Genomic DNA, 27,985 nt, shown 5'->3' with positions numbered 1-27,985 from the left:
AAATTTAATGGTGGCACAGTTTTAAACTTATTAAAAATAATTTATTTAAAAACATTGAGTTAGGGCTTCCCTGGTGGCGCAGTGGTTGAGAATCTGCCTGCTAATGCAGGGGACACGGGTTCGAGCCCTGGTCTGGGAAGATCCCACATGCCACGGAGCAGCTGGGCCCGTGAGCCACAATTGCTGAGCCTGCGCGTCTGGAGCCTGTGCCCCGCGACGGGAGGGGCCGCGATAGAGAAAGGCCCGCGCACCGCGATGAAGAGCGGTCCCCGCACCGCGATGAAGAGTGGCCCCCGCTTGCCGCAACTGGAGAAAGCCCTCGCACGAACCGAAGACCCAACACAGCCAAAAATAATAAATAAATAAATAAGAAAATCCTTTAAAAAAAAAAAAAAAAAAAAAAAAAAAAAAAACATTGAGTTATAAGCTCTTTGGAGGCAGGTGTATGTATGGGGAAGATTAATATCTGGTACAAGGAAGAAAATAAAAATATCTGTATTTTCTGTATCAATATATACATATATGTATATATAAATATGCATGTGTATATTGTATACACACATTCATTTATGTATAGTGCATTTACAAAATTCTACATAGAGAAGATAAAATATCAAACCACTCATAAAAAGTATAAAAAATATTCCTGGAAGGACTAAGTGGTATAAGTAAAATTGCTTTAAGGTTTATAATGTAATTCTGAGTCTACGGTGAATAAATTTGGATTTTATGGAAAAACTTCTAAAAGGATTGTTTTGTTCCTATGATGGCAAGAAATACATTCTTAATTTAGTAATGCATCTTCAGTCTCTTTTACCTTCCATGGTAAAGATTTGGGGAAAAATGGGCTTGGCTGAAATATAACTGCATCATCTCTCCTTTTCCAGAGAGTTCAGCCAAAGAAAGTAGTGAGATTACAGAAGAAATCACCACTACGACGTCTACTGCAAACTGCCTTTTCCTCAATTGCTGCACTTACCCAAACCACATGGCACAGATTTGGCTTCCTTAGGTTGTTTATTTTGAATGTAAAATGTTAAATCAGTATGGTCACAATCTCGTAAATTTTACAAATTTTATAAAATTTTTAGTCACTAAGACTTAAAGAGAAAAAATGATGAGCATCTGAATCTAAAACTTTAGACCTTTCAACTTTGTAGTCATGATTCTCATGTGATGATATTTTCGATTTTACTTTTATTTAGATTTAGTTAAGTTATATTCAGTATGACTATATTCAGGAAGAATACATTAGTCATTAAAATGAAGATCACATGTAGATATAAAACAAATAGATTTCAGAAATTCAAAAAGCTAAAGACACTTTTTATTTAAGAATGATATCTACTATACTTATTTATCATGTTTCTTGTCTGCTTTCTCTCACTAGAATGAAAGTTCAATTGAGAGTGTAGGATTTTTGTCTGTTTTGTTGGCTATCATATCCCTGGGCTTATAACTGTGCCTAGCAAATAGCAGACGCTTAATAAATATTTATGAATGAATAAATGAATTTCTCAATCAACTTTATTTAACAATACCATATACTATTACAGTGTATCAACATGTAAATAACAATATACACAAAGGAAAAACAAATGGGAGAACAGCAAGGCCATATCAATTTCGATCAAAATGAGTGAGTTCCAGTGCCACAACACTCTCAGCCTTCTTTTGTGCCTAGATATCTGTCTTGCACATAGTGTAATGTCTAACCAATTCCATTGCTGTTGGAAGTTTTCAACTGAATTTGAGGGGTTATTATACACTGGTGCCAATATCTCATTCAGTTATAAGGAAGAATATTTCTTTCAAAATGAATGAGATGATGGAGATGTCATAGGTCCTGGAATACCATTTTCAACAAAAGCAAATACAAGGAAGGATTCTAGCATTTTTTTTTTTTGAATTATTGAAGTTGCAAAGGTCAGAGGCATTATTTATATGGAGACTACATTTTTATACAAAAGACATATACTAGTATTGCACTATTTTGATTGCAAAAATATTGGTGATATCACTGTCAAAGAACAGATAACTTTACAGAATAGTCGTTATGTATATAGGAAACAATTGGATTCTTCAGTAATTTTTACTTATTTTTTGACAGCATGCTTCCTGAAAAATAGCCATGCTTGAAAAACTAATTCAATATTTTGGTTTTAAGAATTATATCTCCAGCTCCTTTAATAACAAAAAAAAAGGAGATTCTCTACATTATATCTATAATGCACATTAAAACACTTTATTTCACATATAACAGGCAGAATTTCAAAAATCTTTAAAGAAAACAACTATGTGTATTCAGAAAAGAAGGACACAAATTCACAGATATTTACTTTTAGAAAATCTATGCTTGGAATTAGAGGTATTATAATTCCATCATTTACATACAATGACCTCATTTCCAGATATGGGAATGGATACATCAGAATTAAGCGACTCTTTTTCAACATCTATTTTCTTGAAAAAGATGAGGATTAATTCTTCTTTTGTTCTAGTATCTCAGGTAAGTCACAGAACTTAAAAACTTTTTTTTTCTGGTAGTCCAGAGTTGGTCATCCAAGAAGAATCCCACATGAAAAATTAGCTTAAATTTACTACACAGGAGAACAAGACTTGAGCTTTAGTTAGGAATGGTCGAACAGCGTGGAGCTCATTTCTTTCTTGATCAATTCCTTAAAATAGGATTCTTCATCAGAGGCTGAAAAGAGGAGGACTGAACTGAAGTATGATTTTCCATTACTGTCTTTTTTAGGAATGTATATATATATATATGTATATTATATATATACATACATATATATATTTAAGTCCCATGCAAATATTACACAATTAAGTTAGAAAATATATATTTTGCATTCTTACACAAAAACTGCTGTTGGTTGGTTTGCATTCTAAAATTATAAACTTCCAACTAAGTCTTGGCAGATTAACATTAAGTTGCTAGCTGGTGATGCAACACTGATAAAATTAACTGCAACATTATGAAAGCTTTTCTCTGGCATTTTCATGCTTTGACCTCCATGTCAAAATTTTGGAAATAATTTGACATTACTAAAAGCAAAAAATTAAAATTACACAAGCTAAAAACTAAATTACATAAAATACTTCCACTTTATTTAGAGTAAGGGCTTCAAAAGTAGTTAAAAATATGTTCTGCCTAACGAGACAGTGAGCTGAGGATATATAACTTTAAATTAGATAGAAAAGGTTACCGATTGTTGATCTCCTTTGACTAGCATTCACTCTAAAAAGCATGTTTGAATTTAGAAGAGAAAAATATGAAGCATCATATTATTTAAAAGATAAGTTCACGAGACTCTCTTTGAAAAAGCGCCTTAAAATTTAGAGTATTTTTCATTTTATGATGTGACCGAATGAATATCATTTTTCTTAATTCCTAGGAGAATTCCAATACATTTTATTGTGTATTTGTCACAGGTGAATGAGAAAAATAATCGGTATAAAAACCCCTTTATACATTAAAAATAAATATAAAATAAATTTATTTCTAAAGCATAGTTGTGGTAAAATTAAAATTAAAATTAATTAATTAAAATTAAAATCTTCACATTCATACCTCCACTATTATAAACAGACAATGCAAATCATTATTAAATGAATAAACTACCTGAAAATTATAATTTTCAACACTATTAACTATTATTACATTGGTGTTTTAAAAACATAATAACAACAATGATATGATGTTTACTACTGGATATTTTTATGTGATTAGTTGTTGATCTTTTTCATGTTTATTCTTTTGTCCTTTGAAATCTTAGCATTTCATACATTTCCAACTAGAGAGCTTCAATTTTTCACATCTGAGCATTTTTCCAAGAACAACAATGCAACAAAAGATAATACAAATGAAAGTACTAAATGTACTCAAAGTTCAAGACAAACTTATTCAAAGCCTCGATAGACTTTTGTGGATCAGAACACCCATGCCACCATCACTAAGATGCAGCTTTCATCCTCGCTGTTCACTGTAGCTGGGGAATTAAAATTGCCTGTGGACAAAATGGAACATCATAAAGCACAGACCAAAACTTACCATAATAGTGGTTACAACGACTGTTCTGTTCTCAACAGCTGCTGTGTCATTGCCAAGAGTGGGCATATCTTGAATTAAGACTAATTTATCCATATCATTCCAGTACCCAACCTGCCAAATACAGAAAATTCTTGAAAACACATTTTAGAAGAGTTTTCTTTAGTTCTTATCAGAGCAATGAGAGGTATTAATAAGTAAGCAAACAAAACAAATTTATAAAGCACACAGTAATGTGTTTGGAAGTTTTCTTAATTGATAATGAGCCAGTTTTCCTGATGTTAATGATACTGCCTAGTTATACATTTGACAACTTTGCAATTTACAATCATGGAGTAGCCAAGACATTGGGAATGGATAGGTTCAAAAAAGAAGGTGGATACAGATGGAATACCATTTGTGTTGATCCTCTTGTAGTGAGATTGATTGATTGGCACCTTCTGTAATTAATTTACATGATTTTATCAATAATGTTACAGGTTTTATGGTAAAGGGAATAGTCAGATTTACATAGGGTATACATACAAGATGTTTTCAAGAAAAAAGACTTGTGTATTTTTAAAGCAATATAGAAATAGTTTTTGGTTTCACATAACCTAGCCACTAGTCTCACCATTTTTAAATGCTAAATACATCAGATGTTAATATTAATGATTACTTAATATTTTCACTTTTGAAATTAAAAAAATTTTTCATTTTAAATCCTTATATTACTTCTCATTTAGATGTGGAACAAACTCCTTTCCATAAAATATATGAAGTAATTAGTTAAACACTTTACAATGTAACTAAGTGGGGTCCTAAAGGAAATTTAAGGTCCTTTTTATCATGCAGACCATTAAGTAATACTAATGGCTACCATTTCTTGCCTGCTTGCTCTCTGGCAGACACTATAAAGTTTAGCAAATGTAAAGGTAGGTGCAATTACAAGTCCATATACTTTACTATTATGCTACGTAAACTCCCCAAATGGGTGTTCATTTAATGCTTGCCAAACTTCTTTCTTGAATTTCTGGATGCAGTTGATAAAACTCATATTTCCAATAAAATATATGTAATTGCTCACTGGTCTGTAATCGCTATTTGTCCCAATATGTTTTGAAAGTCTCTCTTGCTTCCTCCAAGTTCTTAACTGTCATGTTTGTATTTGTGAACATTTAAAAATAAAGTAAGCATTAGCATATCAGAAAGAGACACTATATTATTCACAAATTTCAATAACAGAATAGACATAAAAAAGAATTTTCATTAATATGGTTTGCTATATTGCTTAGTTTGATCCAAAATTATGAGTATAAATCAATTCAGCAATTATTTTCAATTGCCCATATGAATTTATTTATAGCTAACATTTATTTAATAAGTCAGTGAAAAATTTAATTAAAACAAAACAAGTATGAATTTGAGACCTATCCTCTCTTCAATTCCTACATGTACTTAAAAAATAACTTAATAAACATAGTTGCTTCCTGTTAGTTTTCCTTTCCACATGACAGTTATACAACATAAAAATAGGTTTCACAGTTTACTACTCCTTTAAGATGCAGCCACCTTCCAGATCTCAGCAGCCCATTTTCTGGGAAAGCAATTTTTCTTTATTAATGAGTTCCCATAACAGAAAAACTACAGATCTGGGACACATTCTGGAGAGTCTTCGGATGTTGACAAGACCTTCACATTTTGCAGTTAAGAACAACCTGTGGGTTCAGGACTATCTCCCCCCACCCAAAGATAAATGATTTAGAAGTACTGGCAAATTAAAATAATAAGCAAAATTTTACCCAGCTGTATCTATTTGCCTTATATCTACTTGAAATTCTGGTGAAAAAGAAAACCATGGTTTGTGATATGGAGCCATGGTTTGTGCATAGATCTCATGTGGGCCATGGACTTTTTGGGAAGTAGGACAGTATGGGGTGAACAGTGATATAAGGGTCACTTCTTTTTTTTTTTTTTTTTTTTTTTAAATTAGGTAATTCCTGTGTTTTTTTTTTTTTTTTTTTTTTTTTTTTTTTTTGTTTTTGTTTTTTTTTTTTTTAAGGATTTTCTTTTTAATTAATTAATTAATTTATTTTTGTCTGTATTGGGTCTTCGGTTCGTGCGAGGGCTTTCTCCAGTTGCGGCAAGCGGGGGCCACTCTTCATCGCGGTGCGGGGACCGCTCTTCATCGCGGTGCGCGGGCCTTTCTCCATCGCGGCCCCTCCCGTTGCGGGGCACAGGCTACAGACGCGCAGGCTCAGCAATTGTGGCTCACGGGCCCAGCTGCTCCGTGGCATGTGGGATCTTCCCAGACCAGGGCTCGAACCCGTGTCCCCTGCATTAGCAGGCAGATTCTCAACCACTGCGCCACCAGGGAAGCCCAGGGTCACTTCTTAAAGAAAGGAATATTAAAGTTTGTACCTAGAACTTCATATGAGATAGAGTTTTTCTCTCTAATTTTTCACAACATTTTATAATTTACTAGGGACACTTCCCATGCCTGATCTCATTTAATTAGACAGGGAAAGAGGCACTTTTTTCCTAGAGACAGAAACTCGGTGAAAAATAGTTTTGTAATGTTAAAGCAAAAATATGGAAGCATTTAAATTGCTAAACTGGCAGGAAATGTCAGGGAAGTATTTGTCTTCTTTGGATTCCTAAAGGTGAATTGTGCACAAATATAACCATAATATAATATATGAGTAAATATCTCCATATTTATGGTGGACTTTGCCTGCAATGTAGGGATTGTGTAGAGATTGAGGGGCTATGAGAAGCCTCTATTCTACTCAAAGTTCATTCTTGGGAGAGCTGATTTGACCAGACCTGTCCTGAAAGATATGGCTTAATTCTCATACTAACCCTCAAGGGAAAAGTTATGGGTCCTGGGACTGATAATATTTTGTAGCAGTTAAGAGAGTAGCTTTGAAGCTAGATGAGCCTTAGTCTCCACCCCAGCTCCATCTCTTTCTAGTTTAACATCCCTAAGCAGGTTACTTAGTTTCTCTGAGCCTTACTTTTCTCTTCTATAAAATGAGAAAAATACATCTTATTTTCAGGTTGCTGTAAGGATTAAATATTAAAATGCACATCAATTTCCCTTTACTGTGTCTAGTGTATAACCTGCTCTCAATAAATACAATTTTTATGATTAAGAATTCCTGAAACCATGCAAGCCTGGTTTTAGAGCATTCTTGAGAGATCACTGGAATGGCAAGAAGATTCCACCATACTTAGGAGCTGAGACTTCAGAAAGAGCTTTGTGGCTTCTGCTTAATGAGACTCTCACTCAGTTTCCCTGTTACGGAAGTCAGACAAACTGATGGGTTAACTCTCTGATCTATTTTCAAAGACAGCTCTCTTACTGGCAAGTGTTCAATTTAAAAGAATGGTTGCTCGCTTTTCAGACGTATTGCCAAGTCTCAGCAGCAGAGTGTTTCTCATGGTAGTTAATTTTTAAGTTTAATATTCCTGACAGAGTGCCCAAGAAAAACAAAGATGGATGAGTCTACACCATTTCACACTTCATATTTCTTTTTAAGAGTCTTAGACAAATGTCAGCTGAGTGTGAAGATGTACTGTTCATTACTTTTCCAACTTATTCTTTAACTTTCTCCTCTAAAAACCTTAATTTTTGTTACCATCATGTTTCAATAGACCATGAAAAGATTCAGTGCTGTAAATAGCCCACTTGATGTTACCACTAGTTACCACCAGCTTCCTTTTTCCATTATTCTTTCTTTTATAAAGAGATCATTTTACTTTTTGTACTTACTGTTTTGTGAAATATGGAATTGTCTTTTGCATTTTAGAAAGGTTCTACTTAAATGGCTAATTTTGCAGAGTCTGGTTTGTAGCAGGCTGGTCACCAGTTAGCCAATGTTTTTAAGGGCTTATGGAATATTCTGTCTGCTCCACAGGTAGCAGACGGACTTTGCTTAGAATGGGCTTCTTTCTTTCTTGTTGCTGGCTGTGTGCTGACAGAGTGGGTAAAATTGGTGTTTACATGGGACCTCCTAAATTTCTTCTTGGGAGCATGTCAGTTCCTTTCTTCGGGTAGTACCCTTAAAAGAGCCCATCATAGAGCTTGGCTTTCAAGCTGTTATTCCATTTCCTGCCCTTACCTGATCTGGATCAAATAGGCTCCTGCCTACCCTGTATTCGCTGGCAGCCTGCACTAAATGAGATGCCACTAAAAGGCTGAAAAGCTAGAGATGGTTTGCAAGGAAGCTCCAAATCTCTCCTCACACATATGCAGAAGCACATGCTATGACAGACTGGAGCAAAACACATCTTGGAAAGACTTTGCCATCTTCCATGTCCATCTTCCAGGACTTTAATTATCCTGCCTCCAGCCTGTCCTCGGGTTCTTGCCTCTACCATTTCTACCTATCCAAACTAACTTCATGACTAACTTTAAATCTCCCCCATGCAGCCTTCTTTGATTTCCTCCAGCTGGAAGTCATCTCTTCCTCTTTAGACTTTCCACACGCTTTCTCTTTAACTGTCGTATGGAACTTACTATATTCTATGCTACTATATTCTATGCTACTAGAAAATAAACTCCTTTAGAGCAGAGTCTACTCAGGCAGGGTACTGGGTAGAAAGGTTCTGGAGTCAGACATATCTGAAATAAAAATCTTTGTTTTCTCACTTGTAGGCCTTAGACAAGTAACCATAGCCTACTGCACTGTAACTTTCTCACTAGAAAAAGGGAGATAATAGTACTCCGTTACAGGCTTATTGTGAGGATTAAATTACACCAAGTCCAGTGGTTGGGACATAGCAGGCATTTCATGAATTGTAACTATCATTATTATACTAACAAAGGAAAGTATATTTGGGAAAGTTTTTTAAACAGCCAAGTGTTGAAACAAATAGAGTTTTTAGATAAGGTAAGTTGAGCATGTCTTTCCTTGAGCATCCTAGCTAATGCTAGAGAAAAGAATGTTAAAAGATTATATGTGTTAAGTATAAAATGTTTATAGCCAATTACTGTGGTGGAATTGTATTGTTCTATTATATAAAGTACTTTTTGGACATTGGGAAAAGTATGCTTAGTCACATCATAGGAAGACTCGCAGAGTTACCTTCTGAATCCAAAAGTCTTTCATCAGCAGCTTCCTGAACAACCTCCCTGGTTCCTCAGTTGATGTTCTTAAGTGTTTCTCTCCCTCTTCAAGCTAACAATAATCTTAACAATATTATCTTCCATCTCCTCTTTTCTTTGCTCATTTGAATGTTTACTTGCTTACTTCAGGAGCATTTAGCCTGTTCTAAATATGCCCATCCATTAGAAGTAGTCTTCTTTGTTCTCTCTCTAATAGTTTCATAAATGACTACATGGAAGTGAGTAAGTCTCTTACCTACATTGTGTGTTTTCCTGAAGAGTACATTATGGGTTCTGTGGAATTTTTTTGCTAAGCCTTTAAAAAAATTGCTTCTATTTTGGATAAAGGATATAAACAGCATGTAAATTAGTTCATTTCAGCTTTGGTACACCACTAAATATCAGTCATAGGACACAAGAATTTATTTCAGCATGAATTATCAAGAAAGTATTATTTGTAAGCACAGTTGACCCTTAATCAACACATGTTTGAACTGCTCAGGTCCACTTTTACACGGATTCTTTTCATAGTAAATACTACAGTACTATACGATCTGTGGTTGGTTGAACCCTCGGATGTGGAACAGCAGCTATGGAGGAACCACATATGTGGAGGGCCCACTAAAATTTAGACCTGGATTTTTGACTGCGTGGAGGGTCACAGACCCTAGCTCCCACTTTGTTCAAGGGTCAACCATATTCACAATTTTAAAAAAATGTAGACTATTCAGCTACCTTTTACCTATAAGGCTTTAAAAATGTCAAATTAAAACTAAGAAAACAGTTGAAGTGTGGCTCACCTTTCTAGGTCCTGTGCTCTTTAGCTCAAACACATCCATTGTGTAATTGACCCTACGTCCATAGTGGTCAAACTGAACATTCCCTGTCAGCCCTTGAATTTGAACCTATGAAAAAGAAAATCCACACATGTAATCACTTGCCATTTTAATTACAGAAATCTTGACTTCATCTGCTAGGCTTATGACTACACATGGGTATGGAACTATAAATTATAAGCAACTCGCTAAAAAACCACGGAGTATTTGAGCTACTGGGATAGAACCTGAAAGAGGAATATCAAAGTAATATATAATATGTTATGTATTTGGAAGATGAACATGTTTTATTGATTTTTTATTATGAAGTTCCCATTGTAACTAACAGAATACTTCCTCGATATTGAAATATTGTTTATAGGAATGGAAATATGGTTTGTTTTATAGTTACTTTTCTGTTTTATCTGCATATCCACATAACAGATTAAATAGCCCTGATAACCACATCATATCATATTTCTACTCTCTAATATTAAAATTAAGATAAAAGAAATCCAGAAGGACTCGGGGCAAGATGGCAGAAGAGTAAGAAGTGGAGATCACCTTCCTTCCCACAAGTGCATCAGAAATACATCTACACGTGGAACTGCTCCTACAGAACACCCACTGAACGCTGGCAGAAGACGTCAGACCTCCCAAAAGGCAAGGAAATCCCCAGGTACTTGGGTAGGGCAAAAGAAAAAAGAAATAACAGAGACAAAAGAATAGGGACGGGACCTGCACCAGTGGGAGGGAGCCGTGAAGGAGGAAAGGTTTCCACACATTAGGAAGCCCCTTCGCAGGCGGAGACTGCGGGTGGTAGAGGAGGGAAGCTTTGGAGCCATGAAGGAGAGCGCAGCCACAGCGGTGCGGAGGGCAAAGCGGAGAGATTCCAGCACAGAGGATTGGTGCCGAGCAGCACTCACCAGCCCGAGAGGCTTGTCTGCTCACCCGCCGGGGCGGGCGGGGGCTGGGAGCTGAGGCTCGGGCTTCGGTCGGATCGCAGGGAGAGGGCTGGGGTTGGCGGCGTGAACACAGCCTGAAGGGGTTAGCGTACCAGAGTTAGCTGGGAGGGAGTCTGGGAAAAAGTCTGCAGCTGCCGAAGAGACAAGAGACTTTTTCTTGCCTCTTTGTTTCACGGCGCGCAAGGAGAGGGGATTCAGAGCGCCGCCTAAACGAACTCCAGAGATGGGCGCAAGCCGCGGCTATCAGCGCGGACCCCAGAGACGGGCATGAGATGCTAAGGCTGCTGCCGCCGCCACCAAAAAGCCTGTGTGCAAGCACAGGTCACTCTCCACACCGCCCCTCCCGGGAGCCGGTGCAGCCCGCCACAGCCAGGCTCCTGTGATCTGGGGACAACTTCCCCGGGAGAACGCACAGCGCGCCTCAGGCTGGTGCAACGTCATGCCAGCCTCTGCCACCGCAGGCTCGCCCCACATACGTATCCTTCCCTCCCCGCCACCTGAGTGAGCCAGAGCCCCCGAAGCAGCTGCTCCTTTAACCCCGTTCTGTCTGGGCGGGGAACAGACGCCCTCAGGCGACCTAAACGCAGAGGCGGGTCCAAATCCAAAGCTGAACCCCGGGAGCTGTGTGAACAAAGCAGAGAAAGGGAAATCTCTCCCAGCAGCCTCAGAAGCACCGGATTAAAACTCCACAAACAACTGATATGCCTGCATCTGTTGAATACCTGAATAGACAACGAATCATCCCAAATTCAGGAGGTGGACTTTGGGAGCAGGATATATTAATTTTTCCCCTTTTCCTTTTTTTGTGAGTGTATATGTGTATGCTTCGGGGTGAGATTTTGTCTGTATAGCTTTGATTTAAAATAGCTTTATTTTATTTTATTTTATTTTATCCTCTTTCTTTCTTTCTTTCTTTCTATTTATTCTCCCTTTTACTCTGAGCCATGTGAATGAAAGGCTCTTGGTGCTCCAGCCAGGCATCAGGGCTGTGCCTCTGAGGTGGGAGAGCCATCTTCAGGACACTGGTCCACAAGAGACCTCCCAGCTCCACGTAATACCAAACGGCAAAAATCTCCCAGAGAGCTCCATGTCAACATCAAGACCCAGCTTCACCCAACGACCAGCAAGCTACAGTGCTGGACACCCTATGCCAAACAACTAGCAAGACAGGAACACAGCCCCATCCATTAGCAGAGAGGCTGCCTAAAATCATAATAAGGCCACAGACACCCCAAAACACACCACCAGACGTGGACGTGTCCACCAGAAAGACAAGATCCAGCCTCATCCACCAGAACACAGACACTAGTCCCCTCCACCAGGAAGCCTACACAACCCAGTGAGCCAACCTTAGCCACTGGGGACAGACACCAAAAACAACGGGAACTACGAACCTGCAGTCTGTGGAAAGGATACCCCAAACACAGTAAGATAAGCAAAATGAGAAGACAGAAAAACACACAGCAGATGAAGGAGCAGGGTCAAAACACACCAGACCTAACAAATGAAGAGGAAATAGGTAGTCTACCTGAAAAAGAATTCAGAATAATGATAGTAAGGATGATCCAAAATCTGGGAAATAGAATAGACAAAATGCAAGAAACATTTAACAAGGACGTAGAAGAACTAAAGAGGAACCAAGCAATAATGAAAAACAAATAAATGAAATTAAAAATACCCTAGACGGGATCAATAGCAGAATAACTGAGGCAGAAGAACGGATAAGTGACCTGGAAGATAAAATGGTGGAAATAACTTCTGCAGAGCAGAATAAAGAAAAAAGAATGAAAAGAACTGAGGACAGTCTCAGAGACCTCTGGGACAACATTAAATGCACCAACATTCGAATTATAGGGGTCCCAGAAGAAGAAGAGAAAAAGAAAGGGACTGAGAAAATATTTGAAGAGATTATAGTTGAAAACTTCCCTAATATGGGAAAGGAAGTAGTTAATCAAGTCCTGGAAGCACAGAGAGTCCCATACAGGATAAATCCAAGGAGAAACAGGCCAAGACACATATTAATCAAACTATCCAAAATTAAATATAAAGAAAACATATTAAAAGCAGCAAGGGAAAAACAACAAATAACACACAAGGGAATCCCCATAAGGTTAAGAGCTGATCTTTCAGCAGAAACTCTGCAAGCCAGAAGGGAGTGGCAGGATATACTTAAAGTGATGAAGGAGAAAAACCTACAACCAAGGTTACTCTACCCAGCAAGGATCTCATTCAGATTTGATGGAGAAATTAAAAGCTTTACAGACAAGCAAAAGCTGAGAGAGTTCAGCACCACCAAACCAGCTTTACAACAAATGCTAAATGAACTTCTCTAGGCAAGAAACACAAGAGAAGGAAAACATCTACAATAACAAACCCAAAACATTTAAGAAAATGGCAATAGTAACATACATATCAATAACTACCTTAAATGTAAATGGATTAATTGCTCCCACCAAAAGACACAGGCTGGCTGAATGGATACAAAAACAAGACCCATAAATATGCTGTCTACAAGAGACCCACTTCAGACCTAGAGACACATACAGACTGAAAGTGAGGGGATGGAAAAAGATATTCCATGCAAATGGAAATCAAAAGAAAGCTGGAGTAGCAATTCTCATATCAGACAAAATAGACTTTAAAATAAAGACTATTACAAGAGACAAAGAAGGACACTATATAATGATCAAGGGATTGATCCAAGAGGAAGGTATAACAATTGTAAATATTTATGCACCCAACATAGGAGCACCTCAATACATAAGGCAAATACTAACAGTCATAAAAGGCAAAATCGACAGCAACACAATCATAGTAGGGGACTTTAACACCCCACTTTCACCAATGGACAGATCATCCAAAATGAAAATAAATAAGGAAACACAAGCTTTAAATTATACATTAAACAAGACGGACTTAACTGATATTTATAGGACATTCCACCTGAAAACAACACAATACACATTTTTCTCAAGTGCTCATGGAACATTCTCCAGGATAGATCATATCTTGGGTCACAAATCAAGCCTTGGTAAATTTAAGAAAATTGAAATCGTATCAAGTATCTTTTCTGACCACAACGCTATGAGACTAGATATCAATTACAGGAAAAGATCTGCAAAAAATACAAACACATGGAGGCTACACAATACACTGCTTAATAACGAAGTGATCACTGAAGAAATCAAAGGGGAAATCAAAAAATACCTAGAAACAAATGACAATGGAGACACAACGACCCAAAACCTATGGGATGCAGCAAAAGCAGTGCTAAGAGGGAAGTTTATAGCAATACAAGCCTACCTCAAGAAACAGGAAACCTCTCGAATAAACAACCTAACCTTGCACCTAAAGCAATTAGAGAAAGAAGAAAAAAAAATACCCCAAAGCTAGCAGAGGGAAAGAAATCATAAAGATCAGATCAGAAATAAATGAAAAAGAAATGATGGAGACAATAGCAAAGATCAAAAAAACTAAAAGCTGCCTCTTTCAGAAGATAAACAAAATTGATAAACCATTAGCCAGATTCATCAAGAGAAAAAGGGAGAAGACTCAAAGCAATAGAATTAGAAATGAAAAAGGAGAAGTAACCACTGACACTGCAGAAATACAAACGATCATGAGAGATTACTACAAGCAACTCTATGCCAATAAAATGGACAACCTGGAAGAAATGGACAGATTCTTGGAAATGTACAACCTGCCGAGACTGAACCAGGAAGAAATAGAAAATATGAACAGACCAATCACAAGCACTGAAATTGAAACTGTGATTAAAAATCTTCCAACAAACAGAAGCCCAGGACTAGACGGCTTCACAGGCGAATTCTACCAAACATTTAGAGACGAGCTAACACCTATCCTTCTCAAACTCTTCCAAAATATTGTAGAGGGAGGAACACTCCCCAACTCATTCTACAAGGCCACCGTCACCCTGATATCAAAACCAGACAAAGATGTCACAAAGAAAGAAAACTACAGGCCAATATCACTGATGAACATAGATGCAAAAATCCTCAACAAAATACTAGCAAACAGAATCCAATAGCACATTAAAAGGATCATACACCATGATCAAGTGGGGTTTATTCCAGGAATGCAAGGATTCTTCAATATACGCAAATCAATCAACGTGAAACATCATATTAACAAATTGAAGGAGAAAAACCATATGATAATCTCAATAGATGCAGAGAAAGCTTTCGACAAAATTCAACACCCATTTATGATAAAAGCCCTGCAGAAAGTAGGCATAAAGGGAAATTTCCTCAACATAATAAAGGCCATATATGACAAACCCACAGCCAACATTGTCCTCAATGGTGAAAAACTGAAACCATTTCCACTAAGATCAGGAACAAGACAAGGTTGCCCACTCTCACCACTATTATTCAACATAGTTTTGGAAGTGTTACCCACAGCAATCAGAGAAGACAAAGAAATAAAAGGAATCCAAATCGGAAAAGAAGAAGTAAAGCTGTCACTGTTTGCACATGACATGATACTATACATAGAGAATCCTAAAGATGCTACCAGAAAACTACTAGAGCTAATCAATGAATTTGGTAAAGTAGCAGGGTACAAAATTAATGCACAGAAATCTCTTGCATTTCTATACACTAATGATGAAAAATCTGAAACTTAAATTAAGAAAACACTCCCGTTTATCATTGCAACAAAAAGAATAAAATATCTAGGAATAAACCTACCCAAGGAGACAGAAGACCTGTATGCAGAAAATTATAAGACACTGATGAAAGAAATTAAAGATGATACAAATAGATGGAGAGATATACCATGTTCTTGGATTGGAAGAATCAACATTGTGAAAATGACTCTACTACCCAAAGCAATCTACAGATTCAATGCAATCCCTATCAAACTACCACTGGCATTTTTCACAGAACTAGAACAAAAAATTTCACAATTTGTATGGAAACACAAAAGACCCCGAATAGCCAAAGCAATCTTGAGAACGAAAAATGGAGCTGGAGGAATCAGGCTCCCTGATTTCAGACTATACTACAAAGCTACAGTAATCAAGACAGTTTGGTACTGGCACAAAAACAGAAATATAGATCAATGGAACAGGATAGAAAGCCCAGAGATAAACCCACGCACATAAGGTCACCTTATCTTTGATAAAGGAGGCAAGCATATACAGTGGAGAAAAGACAGCCTCTTCAATAATTGGTGCTGGAAAAACTGGACAGGTACATGTAAAAGTATGAAATTAGAACACTCCCTGACACCATCCACAAAAATAAACTCAAAATGGATTAAAGACCTAAGTGTAAGGCCAGACACTATCAAACTCTTAGAGGAAAACATAGGCAGAACACTCTATGACATACATCACAGCAAGATCCTTTATGATCCAGCTCCTAGAGAAATGGAAATAAAAACAAAAATAAACAAATGGGACCTAATGAAACTTCAAAGCTTTTGCACAGCAAAGGAAACATAAACAAGACCAAAAGACAACCCTCAGAATGGGAGAAATTATTTGCAAATGAAGCAACTGACAAAGGATTAATCTCCAAGATTTACAAGCAGCTCATGCAGCTCAATTACAAAAAAAAAAAAAAATAAATAAACCCAATCCAAAAATGGGCAGAAGACCTAAATAGACATTTCTCCAAAGAAGATATACAGATTGCCAACAGACACATGAAAGAATGCTCAACATCATTAATCATTAGAGAAATGCAAATCAAAACTACAATGAGATATTATCTCACACTGGTCAGAGTGGCCATCATCAAAAAATCTAGAAACAATAAATGCAGGAGAGGGTGTGGAGAAAAGGGAACACTCTTGCACTGTTGGTGGGAATGTAAATGGATACAGCCACTATGGAGAACAGTATGGACGTTCCTTTAAAAACCTAAAAATACAACTACCATATGACCCAGCCATCCCACTACTGGGCATATACCCTGAGAAAACCATAATTCAAAAAGAGTCATGTACCACAGTGTTCATTGCAGCTCTATTTACAATAGCCAGGACATGGAAGCAACCAAAGTGTCCATCACCGGATGAATGGATAAAGAAGATGTGGCACATATATACAATGGAATATTACTCAGCCATAAAAAGAAATGAAATGGAAGTATTTGTAGCGAGGTGGATGGAGTTAGAGTCTGTCATACTGAGTGAAATAAGTCAGAAAGAGAAAAACAAATACAGTATGCTTACACAGATATTTGGAATCTAAGGGAAAATAAAGGCCATGAAGAACCTAGTGGCAAGATGGGAATAAAGACACAGACCTACTAGAGAATGGACTTGAGGATATGGGGAGGGGGAGGGGTAAGATGTGACAGGGCGAGAGAGTGGCACAGACATATATACACTACCAAATGTAAAATAGATAGCTAGTGGGAAGCAGCCGCATAGCACAGGGAGATCAGCTCGGTGCTTTGTGACCACCTAGAAGGGTGGGATAGGGAGGGTGGGAGGGAGGGAGACGCAAGAGGGAAGAGATATGGGAACATATGTATATGTATAACTGATTCACTTTGTTATAAAGCAGAAACTAACACACCATTGTAAAGCAATTATACTCCAATAAAGATGTTAAAAAAAAATGCTGAGTGCAGTGTCGAGCTGTTAGTAGGCTCTCAATAAACAGTCACTAAACTTAATACTATAACTTGGAATCAGAATTTAAAATAAACCTATGATTGGGTCTAAAAAAAAAAAAAGAAATCCAGAAAAATAAACATATTTTTGAATATATTCGAGTGTACTTTATTCCAAATTTCCTTTTAATTCATTTATACTTAACTTACATTCTGAACCCATGGCATTTCAGAACATTTAAGATGTAGTACTAAAAAATACACACATATCACATTAATCACTTGAAAAATAGTGTTAGTATTAACTATAAAAGACTAAAATAAACAAATACTTAATCCAAGGTTACAGGCAATTTAAAGATCTACTGAGAAGAGACCTTCAATATGGTGGAGGAGTAAGATGTGGAGATCACCTTCCTCCCCACAAATACATTAGAAATACATCTACATGTGGAAAAACTCCTACACAACACCTACTGAATGCTGGCAGAAGACCTCAGACTTCCCAAAGGCAAGAAACTCCCCCATGTAACTGAGTGGGACAAAACAAAAAAGAAAAAACAGAGACAAAAGAATAGGGACAGGACCTGCACCTCTGGGAGGGAGCTGTGAAGGAGGAAAACTTTCCACACACTAGGAAGCCCCTTCACTGTCGGAGAGGGGGGGTGGCGGGGTGGAAGCTTCAGAGCCACGGAGGAGAGCGCAGCAACAGGGGTGCAGAGGGCAAAGCGGAGAGAGTCCCACACAGAGGATCAGTGCCAACCAGCACTCACCAGCCTGAGAGGCTTGTCTGTTCACCCACCAGGGCAGGTGGGGTCTCGGAGCTGAGGATCTGGCTTCGGAGTCCAGATCCCAGGGAGAGGACTGGGGATGGTTTCGTGAACACAGCCTGAAGAGGGCTAGTGCACCACAGCTGGTTTCACAGGGAGCCTGGGAAAATGTCTGGAACTGTCTAAGAGGTAAGAAAACATTGTTTCGCGGTGCGCAAGGAGAGGGGATTCAGAGCACCGCCTAAACAAGCTCCAGAGACGGGAGTGAGCCACAGCTATCAGAGCAGACACCAGAGATGGGCATAAAATGCTAAGGCTGCTGCAGCAGCCACCAAGAAGTCTGTGTGCAAGTACAGGTCACTATCCACACCTCCCCTCCTGGAGCCTGTTCAGCTCACCACTGCCGGGGTTCCGTGATCCAGGGACAACTTCCCCAGGAGAACACATGGCAAGCCTCAGGCTGTTGCAATGTCACGCCGGCCTCTGCTGCCACAGGCTGGCTCCGCATTCCGTACCCCTCCCTCCCACCAGCCTGAGTGAGCCAGAGCCCCCAGTCAGCTGCTTCTTTAACCCCATCCTGTCTGAGCAAAGAACAGACACCCTCTGGTGACCTACATGCAGAGGCAGGGCCAAATACAAAGCTGAACCCCAGGAGCTGTGCAAACAAAGAAGAGAAAATGAAATTTCACCCAACAGCCTCAGGAGTAGCGGATTAAATCTCCACAATCAACTTGATGTACCCTACATCTCTGGAATACCTGAATAGACACCGAATCATCCCAAAATTGAAGTGGTGGACTTTGGGAGCAACTGCAGACTTGGGGTTTGCTTTCTGCATCAAATTTGTTTCTGGTCTTACGTTTATCTTAGTTTAGTATTTAGAGTTTATTATCACTGGTAGATTTGCTTATTGATTTGGTTGCTCTCTTCCTCTTTTTTTTTAAAGTTGGCTCTCTTCCTCTTTTTTTTTTAATATATATATATATTTCCTTTTTCTCTTTTTGTGAGTGTGTATGTGTATGGTTCTGTGTGTGATTTTGTCTGTAGAGCTTTGCTTTTACCATTTGTCCTAGGGTTCTGTCTGTCCCTTTTTTTTTTTTTGTACAGTTTTTAGCATTTGTTATAATTAGTGGATTTGTTTTTTGGTTCGGTTGCTCTCTTCTTTCTTTCTTTTTTTATTATTACTTTTTAATTTTTTAATTTTTAATAATTTTTTAAAAATTTATTTTAATAAAGTTATTTTATATTTTTCCTTCTTTCTTTCTTTTTTTCTCCCGTTTCTTCTGAGCCATATAGCTGACAGGGTCTTTGTGCTCCGGCTGGGTGTCAGGCCTGTGCCTCTGAGGTGGGAGAGCCGAATTCAAGACACTGGTCCACCAGAGACCTCCCAGCTCCACGTAACATCAAACAGCAAAAGCTCTCCCAGAGATCTCCATCTCAATGCTAAGACACAGTTCCACTCAATGACCAGCAAGCTACAGTGCTGGACACCCTATGCCAAACAAGTAGCAAGACAGGAACACAACACCACCTATTAGCAGAGAGGCTGCCTCAAATCATAATAAGGTCACAGACGCCCTACAACAAACAACCAGAAGCAGACTTGCCCACCTGAAAGACAAGATCCAGCCTCATGTACCAGAACACAGGCAGCAGTTCACTCCACCAGGAAGCCTACACAACCCACTGAACCATCCTTACCCACTGGGAGACGACACCAAAAACAATGGGAACTATGAACCTGCAGCCTGCAAAAAGGAGAACCCATCAGAATAAGTTAAGCAAAACGAGAAGACAGAGGAATACACAGCAGAGGAAGGAGCAAGGTAAAAACTCACCAGACTAAACAAATGAAGATGAAATAGGCAGTCTACCTGAAAAAGAATTCAGAGTAATGATAGAAAAGATGATCCAATATCTTGGAAATAGAATGGAGAAAATACAAAAAATGTTTAACAAGGACCTAGAAGAACTAAAGAGCAAACAAACAATGAACAAAACAATAAATGAAATTAAAAATTCTCTAGAAGGAATCAATAGCAGAATAACTGAGGCTGAAGAAGGGATAAGTGACCTGGAACATAAAATAGTGGAAATAACTATTGCAGAGCACAATAAAGAAAAAAGAATGAAAAGAATTGAGGACAACAATTGTCTCAGAGACCTCTGGGACAAAATTAAATGCACCAACATTCGAATTATACGGGTGCCAGAAGAAGAGAAAAAGAAAGGGACTGAGAAAATATTTGAAGAGATTATAGTTGAAAACTTCCCTAATATGGGAAAGGAAATAGTCAGTCAAGTTCAGGAAGCAAAGAGAGTCACATACAGGATAAATCCAAGGAGAAAAAGCCAAGGCACATATTAATCAAACTAAAAAAATTAAATACAAAGAAAAAATATTACAAGCAGCAAGTGCAAAACAACAAATAACATACAAGGGAATCCCCATAAAGGTAACAGCTGATCTTTCAGCAGAAACACTTCAAGCCAGAGGGAGTGGCAAGACATATTTAAAGTGATGAAAGGGAAAAACCTACAACCAAGATCACTCTATCCAGCAAGGATCTCATTCAGGTTTGACGGAGAAATTAAAACCTTTACAGACCAGCAAAAGCTAAGAGAATTTAGCACCGCCAAAACAGCTCTACAACAAATGCTAAAGGAACTTCTCTAGGCAGTACACACAAAAGAAGGAAAAGACCTACAATAACAAACCCAAAACAATTGAGAAAATGGTAATAGGAACATATATATCGATAACTACCTTAAACGTAAATGTATTAAAAGCTCCAACCAAAAGACGTAGCCTGGCTGAATGGATACAAAAACAAGACCCATATATATGCTGTTTACAAGAGACCCACTTCAGACCTAGGGACACATACAGACTGAAAGTGAGGGGATGGAAAAAGATATTCCATGCAAATGGAAATCAAAAGAAAGCTGGAGTAGCAATACTCATATCAGATAAAATAGACTTTAAAATAAAGAGTGTTACAAGAGACAAAGAAGGACACCACAAAATGAGCATGGGATTAATCCAAGAAGAAGATATAACAATTATAAATATATATGCACCCACCATAGGAGTACCTCAATACATAAGGCAAATGCTAACAGCTATAAAAGAGAAAATTGACAGTAACACAATAATAGTGGGGGACTTTAACACCTCACTTACACCAATGGACAGATCACCCACACAGAAAATTAATAAGGAAATACAAGCTTTAAATGACAAAATAGACCTGTTAGATTTAATTGATATTTATAGGTCATTCCATCTGAAAACAGCAGATTACATTTTCTCCTCAAGTGCACATGGAACATTCTCCAGGATAGATCATATCTTAAGTCACAAATCAAGCCTTGATAAATTTAAGAAAATTGAAATCATACCAAGTATCTTTCCCGATACAACACTATGAGACTAGATATCAACTACAGGAAAAAATCTGTAAAAAATAAAAATACATGGAGGTTAAACAATACGCTACTAAATAACTAAGTGATAACTGAAAAAAACAAGAGGGAATCAAAAAATACTTAGAAACAAATGACAGTGAAAACACGATGACCCAAAACCTATGGGATGCAGCAAAAGCAGTTCTAAGAGGGAAGTTTACAGGAATATAATCCTACCTCAAGAAACAAGAAACATCTCAAATAAACAACCTAACCTTACACCTAAAGCAATTAGAGAAAGAAGAGCAAAGCAAAACCCAAAGTTAGCAGAAGGAAAGAAATCATAAAGAACAGATCAGAAATAAATGAAAAAGAAATGAAGGAAATGATAGCAAAGATCAATAAAACTAAAAGCTGCCTCTTTGAGAAGATAAACAAAATTGATAAACCGTTAGCCAGACTCATCAAGAAAAAAAGGGAGAAGACTCAAATCCATAGAATTAGAAATGAAAAAGGAGAAGTAACAACTGACACTGCAGGAGTATAAAGGATCATGAGCGATTACTACAAGAAACTATATGCCAATAAAATGGACAACCTGGAAGAAATGGACAAATCTTAGAAAAGCACAATCTTCTGAGATTGAACCAGGAAGAAATAGAAAATATAAACAGACCAATCACAAGTACTGAAATTGAGACTGTGATTAAAAATCTTCCAACAAACAAAAGCCCAGGCCCAGATGGCTTCACAGGTAAATTCTATCAAACATTTAGAGGAGCCAACACATATCCTTCTCAAACTCTTCCAAAATATTGCAGAGGGAGGAACACTCCCAAACTCATTCTACAAGGCCACCATCACCCTGATACCAAAACCAGACAAAGATGTCACAAAGAAAGAAAACTACAGGCCAATATCACTGATGAACATAGATGCAAAAATCCTCAACAAAATACTAGCAAACAGAATCCAACAGCACATTAAAAGGATCATACATCATGATCAAGTGGGGTTTATCTCAGGAATGCAAGGATTCTTCAATATATGCAAATCAATCAATGTGATATACCATATTAACAAATTGAAGGAGAGAAACCATATGATCATCTCAATAGATGCAGAAAAAGCTTTTGACAAAATTCAATACCCATTTATGATAAAAGCTCTCTAGAAAGTAGGCACAGAGGGAACTTATGTGAACATAATAACGGCCATATATGGCAAACCCACAGCCAACATTGTTCTCAGTGGTGAAAAACTGAAACCATTTCCTCTAAGATCAGGAACAAGGCAAGTTTGTCCACTCTCACCATTATTTTTCAACATAGTTTTGGAAATTTTAGCCACAGCAATCAGAGAACAAAAAGAAATAAAATAAATTCAAATCGGAAAAGAAGAAGTAAAACTGTCACTGTTTGCAGATGACATGATACTATACATAGAGAATCCTAAAGATGCTACCAGAAAACTACTAGTAATAATAATTAATTAATAATGATTAATGCACAGAAATCTCTTGCATTCCTATACACTAATGATGAAAAATCTGAAAGAGAGATTAAGGAAATACTCCCATTTACCACTGCAACAGAAAGAATAAAATACCTAGGAATAAATCTACCTAGGGAGACAAAAGACCTTTATGCAGAAAAGTATGTGACACTGATGAAAGAAATTTAAGATGATGCAAACAGATTGAGAGATAGACCATGTTCTTGGACTGGAAGAATCAACATTGTGAAAGTGACTATACTACCCAAAGCAATCTACAGGTTCAATGCAATCCCTATCAAAGTACCAATGGCATTTTTCACAGAACTAGAACATAAAATTTCACAATTTGTATGGAAACACAAAAGACCCTGAATAACCAAAGCAATCTTGAGAAAGAAGAATAGAGCTGCAAGTATCATGCTCCTGGACTTCAGACTATACTACAAAACTACAGTAATCAAGACAGTATGGTAATGTCACAGAAACAGAAATATAGATCAATGGAACAGGATAGAAAGCCCAGAGATAAACCCACGCACATATGGTCACCTTATCTTTGATAAAGGAGGCAAGAATATACAATGGAGAAAAGACAGCCTCTTCAATAAGTGGTGCTGAGAAAACTGGATAGCTACATGTAAAAGAATGAAATTAGAACACTCCTTAACACCATACACAAAAAGAAACTCAAAATGGATTAAAGACCTAAATGTAAGGCCAGACAGTATAAAACTCTTAGAGGACTACATAGGCAGAACACTCTATGACATAAATTACAGAAAGATCCTTTTTGACCCATTTCCTAGAGTAATGGAAATAAAAATAAAAATAAACAGATGAGGCCTAATGAAACTTAAAAGCTTTTGCACAGCAAAGGAAACCACAAACAAGATGAAAAGACAACCCTCAGAATGGGAGAAAATATTTGCAAACGAAGCAACTGACAAAGGATTAATCTCCAAAATTTACAAGCAGCTCATGCAGCTCAATATGAAAAAAACAAACAACTCAATCCAAAAATGGGCAGAAGACCTAAATAGACATTTCTCCAAATAAGATATACAGATTGCCAACAAACATATGAAAGGATGCTCAACATCACTAATCATTAGAGAAATGCAAATCAAAACTACAATGAGGTATCACGTCACACTGGTCAGAATGGCCATCATCAAAAAATCTACAAACAATAAATGGTGAAGAAGGTGTGGTGAAAAGGGAACCCTCTTGCACTGTTGGTGGGACTGTAAATTGACACAGCCACTATGGAGAACAGTATGGAATTTCCTCTAAAAACTAAAAATAGAACTACCATACTACCCAGCAATCCCACTACTGGGCATATACCCTGAGAAAACCATAATTGAAAAAGAGTGAAGTACCACAATGTTTATTGCAGCACTATTTACAACAGTCAGGACATGGAAGCAACCTAAGTGTCCATCAACAGATGAATGGGTAAAGAAGATGTGGCACTTATATACAATGGAATATTACTAAGACATAAAAAGAAACGAAATTGAGTTATTTGTGGTGAGGTGGATGGACCTAGACTCTGTCATACAGAGTGAAGTAAGTCAGAAAGAGAATAACAAATACTGTATGCTAACACATATATATGGAATCCAAAAAAAAAAAAAAAGGTTTGGAAGAACCTAGGGGCAGGACAGGAATAAAGATGCAGACATAGAGAATGGACTTGAGGACACGGGGAGGGGGAAGGGTAAGCTGGGACAAAGTGAGAGAGTGGCATGGACATATATACATGACCAAATGTAAAATAGATAGCTAGTGGGAAGCAGCTGTATAGCACAGGGAGATCAGCTCGGTGCTTTGCGACCACCTAGAACGGTGGGATAGGGAGGATGGGAGGGAGACACAAGAAGGAGGAGATATGGGGATATATGTATATGTATAGCTGATTCACTTTGTTATAAAGCAGAAACTATCACACTATTGGAAAGCAATTATACCCCAATAAAGATGTTAAAAAAAGTAAATAAATAAAGGCCTACTGAGGTAGTTAGTAGATTAGTAGATTAATAGTGTTTGCAAATGTTTGAGGTTCTTCCTCATTCTTGGCCCAAGGTAGGCTTGTACTTCTTGCACCCTTTTTGGTTAGCTAGGTATGTGACTCTTTCTGACAAGTGAGTTGTAAACAGATGTGATGAGTGCCAGAGCATTTAATTGCCAATTAGAAACCTCCCCACAGCTCTTTGCCCTTTGTAGCATTCAAGATAGTAGCTGCTATGTCAGCTTGGATCCCTGAGTGATTATAATAAACAGAGTGCCCCTACTAATCTGGTGTTTGTGAGTGAGAAATACTCTTTTGATGTTTTAAGCCACTGAGACTTGGGGTTGTTTATTACTGTGGCATAACCAACTTATCCTGGCTAAGCATCTACATATCATATAAACATCAGTATTCTATCCAGTATCCTATTTAGAAATGTCTCAGAAATGAAAATGGTTCAATATAATAAAATGGCAATTGTAATATGTATTTATTCACAGATAGATTATTTTGTTTTCTTGAATACTCCATTGAAAAATGACTGTGAAATAAATTGAACGTAAATAAAACTGTGAGTTACCTGTTTGAGCGTCCTCTCCATGTCAATCCCCTGGCCCCATGGAGCAGCAGGATTTGCCAGACAATCCCCAGCATTTCCTCTCCTGGAAATATCAATTTTCTGTCTCCTAAGACTTCGGAATGTTTCAGCCATCACAAGGACTCCATCATAAGTCAGAGCAGATGTATACTAACAAAATGAAAGTAATTATAATGGTAAATGTTAAATTCTTATCAATCACCAGAATTGGGGATGAATCTGGGGCCTCTGTGTGTTTATGACATAAAGTACCATGCTGCCAGAAGGGCAGTTAAATTACTGATAATTAATTGCCTCTAGCTTCAGAAATTTCTATTATTGCTGTATTACAAAGACTGTATATCAATTCTTAACACTGTGATTTTAAAAGGAGAAAACACACTCTGAAAAATAGAAATTCTAATGCACAATTTTCCATCAGCTGGGAGAAGCAAGGCCTCTAGGTGTCGTCTTTTTGTTGTGTCCAAGTGAAACAGCTAAAGTATATTAAAGAAAAAGGATGAATGCCGTATTTCCAAAATCTATCTTGTAATCTCTTGCTGTGTTTGAACCCCAGGAGGGCTGGAATGTCTCACTCTTTCCTCCTCCAAATGCCCATCAGGGGTCCCTTAGATTTAATATATGTTTATTGACTTGGAGTGTATAACTCTGTCCAGTTTCTCAGAAGAATGAGTGGGAATGTTTACTGTTACTCAGATATAGAATGCCAGAAATAACATCTATTTATTTAACAAGTGTGTATACACATGGCTAAATAAGCACAAGTATTGTTATGTCCATGCCTGTTGAGTGTGCTCAGGAAGGTTAAGTCATTTCTCTAAGTTTCTATCGTAACTTAGGATAAAGTGGAGAAATGAAGTATAGATCATCTGCTTTCTGATGATCGTCCCATGCTTCTCTTTGAGAAAAGACAAAACCCTCAGGAAAAGATTATTAAGGTTAGGAGAGGAAATGAGGAAAAACTGAGAAGAAAATGTGATTTGTTTAAGCTGAAAATAAAAAGAACAGGGAACAGTTTTAAAGTTTGATTGGAAAATTCCTAAACATATGAAACATATGGAACAATTTTCTTGAAGTGTGGCAGAGCATCAACTGCTAATCATAACAAAAAACTACATTATCTCTTTCAGGAATTCCATATGGGCAATTCTATATGATTAACACATTCTAAGCATATACGAGAGGTTCTTTTGTGCTATGGAATGTGGAAAATGATCCTGATTTGCTGCTTATAAATTAATAAAAATCATTTGAAATTTAAATCATAGAAAGTAACTTAGGCAATATATCTGCTAAGCATAGCAGTAAACACTCCTGGGAAGAGAAGGACTAAAACATGGATAAGATAAAGAATATAAATTCTAACAAAGAACCTTTCAATGGCAGATAATCTAATTAAAGCTTCATCAGAAAGATTTATGTGACTTATAAATTATAAGCCTTGCTATATATTCTTCAAGGACATGACAAAATAAGCTTAATGATAAGCATACACCCTCATATTTGGAATGGAATGGTCAAAGGAAATTAAGGTACTTAACCAAGGTACTAAGCCAAAAATAGACATACCTCCTCCCCTGTCTGGAGCAACATAACTTTGAGTAGAGAAAACCATCAAATCATCTTTCTGGATGGCAAGAAAATAAAAACAAGAAATAAAGTAGAACTTATCAAAGATATAAAGGGCAAGAGAAAAAATGCAACGCTAGCATTTTAGGATCAAGAGAGAAGAAAAGAAAACTATTGTTGCTTTTCTAATAGGGAGAAAGAAGCTGAGAGATATGACTCCAAAAAAGCAAAAGCACTTGCTGTGTTTTAAAAAGTCCATTCATTTTTATGAAACAAGTGAACTAGAAAAGAGAACAGATATCGTATAGAGTGGAGCAGAGAAAAGCAGACATTCAGCCAGAGTGGCAAAAGCTTTTGATGGGTCATAGAGCTGATAGATGGAAAGAAGCAGTAGTTTAAACTGGTTTTACCTTTTTAAAGGATTTCATTCTTTTCCATGTGTCTTATTGTGCTAAAGTCCAAGAAATCATATTTATGGGCACACATTTCTAGATGGTATCTAGAAATTCTTATTAAACATACTCTTCATTTTGGAGGAGAGTAAAACTAAGTCTTGACCAATAGCTATTCACTGCTTTAACCAGTGATTAGAATGGTGGGATGAATTCTGTTT

The 27,985-nt window shown here is 37.4% G+C and overlaps 1 protein-coding gene across 11 annotated transcripts in view; it reads right to left on the bottom strand.

Annotated features, from left to right (window-relative positions):
- GRIA4 (glutamate ionotropic receptor AMPA type subunit 4) overlaps nt 1–27,985 on the bottom strand; it is a 532,571-nt gene that overhangs the window by 63,347 nt on the left and 441,239 nt on the right. For 10 of the 11 annotated variants that reach the window (XR_009009288.1, XM_057553228.1, XM_057553227.1 and 7 more), the window contains exons 8-10: nt 25,786–25,953; nt 9,950–10,054; nt 4,064–4,174 (exon numbers count right to left, since the gene is read on the bottom strand). Coding sequence is in view for 10 of the 11 variants with exons in the window: in XM_057553228.1 (XP_057409211.1) it covers nt 4,064–4,174; nt 9,950–10,054; nt 25,786–25,953 (384 nt within the window). In the remaining variant the exon portion in view is untranslated. Of the gene's footprint in view, nt 1–1,577; nt 2,705–4,063; nt 4,175–9,949; nt 10,055–25,785; nt 25,954–27,985 lie in introns of those variants that run through there. The other variant, XM_057553236.1, reaches the window with a different exon arrangement.

This window comes from Balaenoptera acutorostrata, chromosome 9 (genome assembly GCF_949987535.1).
Source record: "Balaenoptera acutorostrata chromosome 9, mBalAcu1.1, whole genome shotgun sequence".
NCBI classification, from domain to species: domain Eukaryota; kingdom Metazoa; phylum Chordata; class Mammalia; order Artiodactyla; family Balaenopteridae; genus Balaenoptera; species Balaenoptera acutorostrata.
The sequence above is the reverse complement of the archived record's forward strand: the minus strand, read 5'-3'. Positions and strand labels throughout refer to the sequence as shown.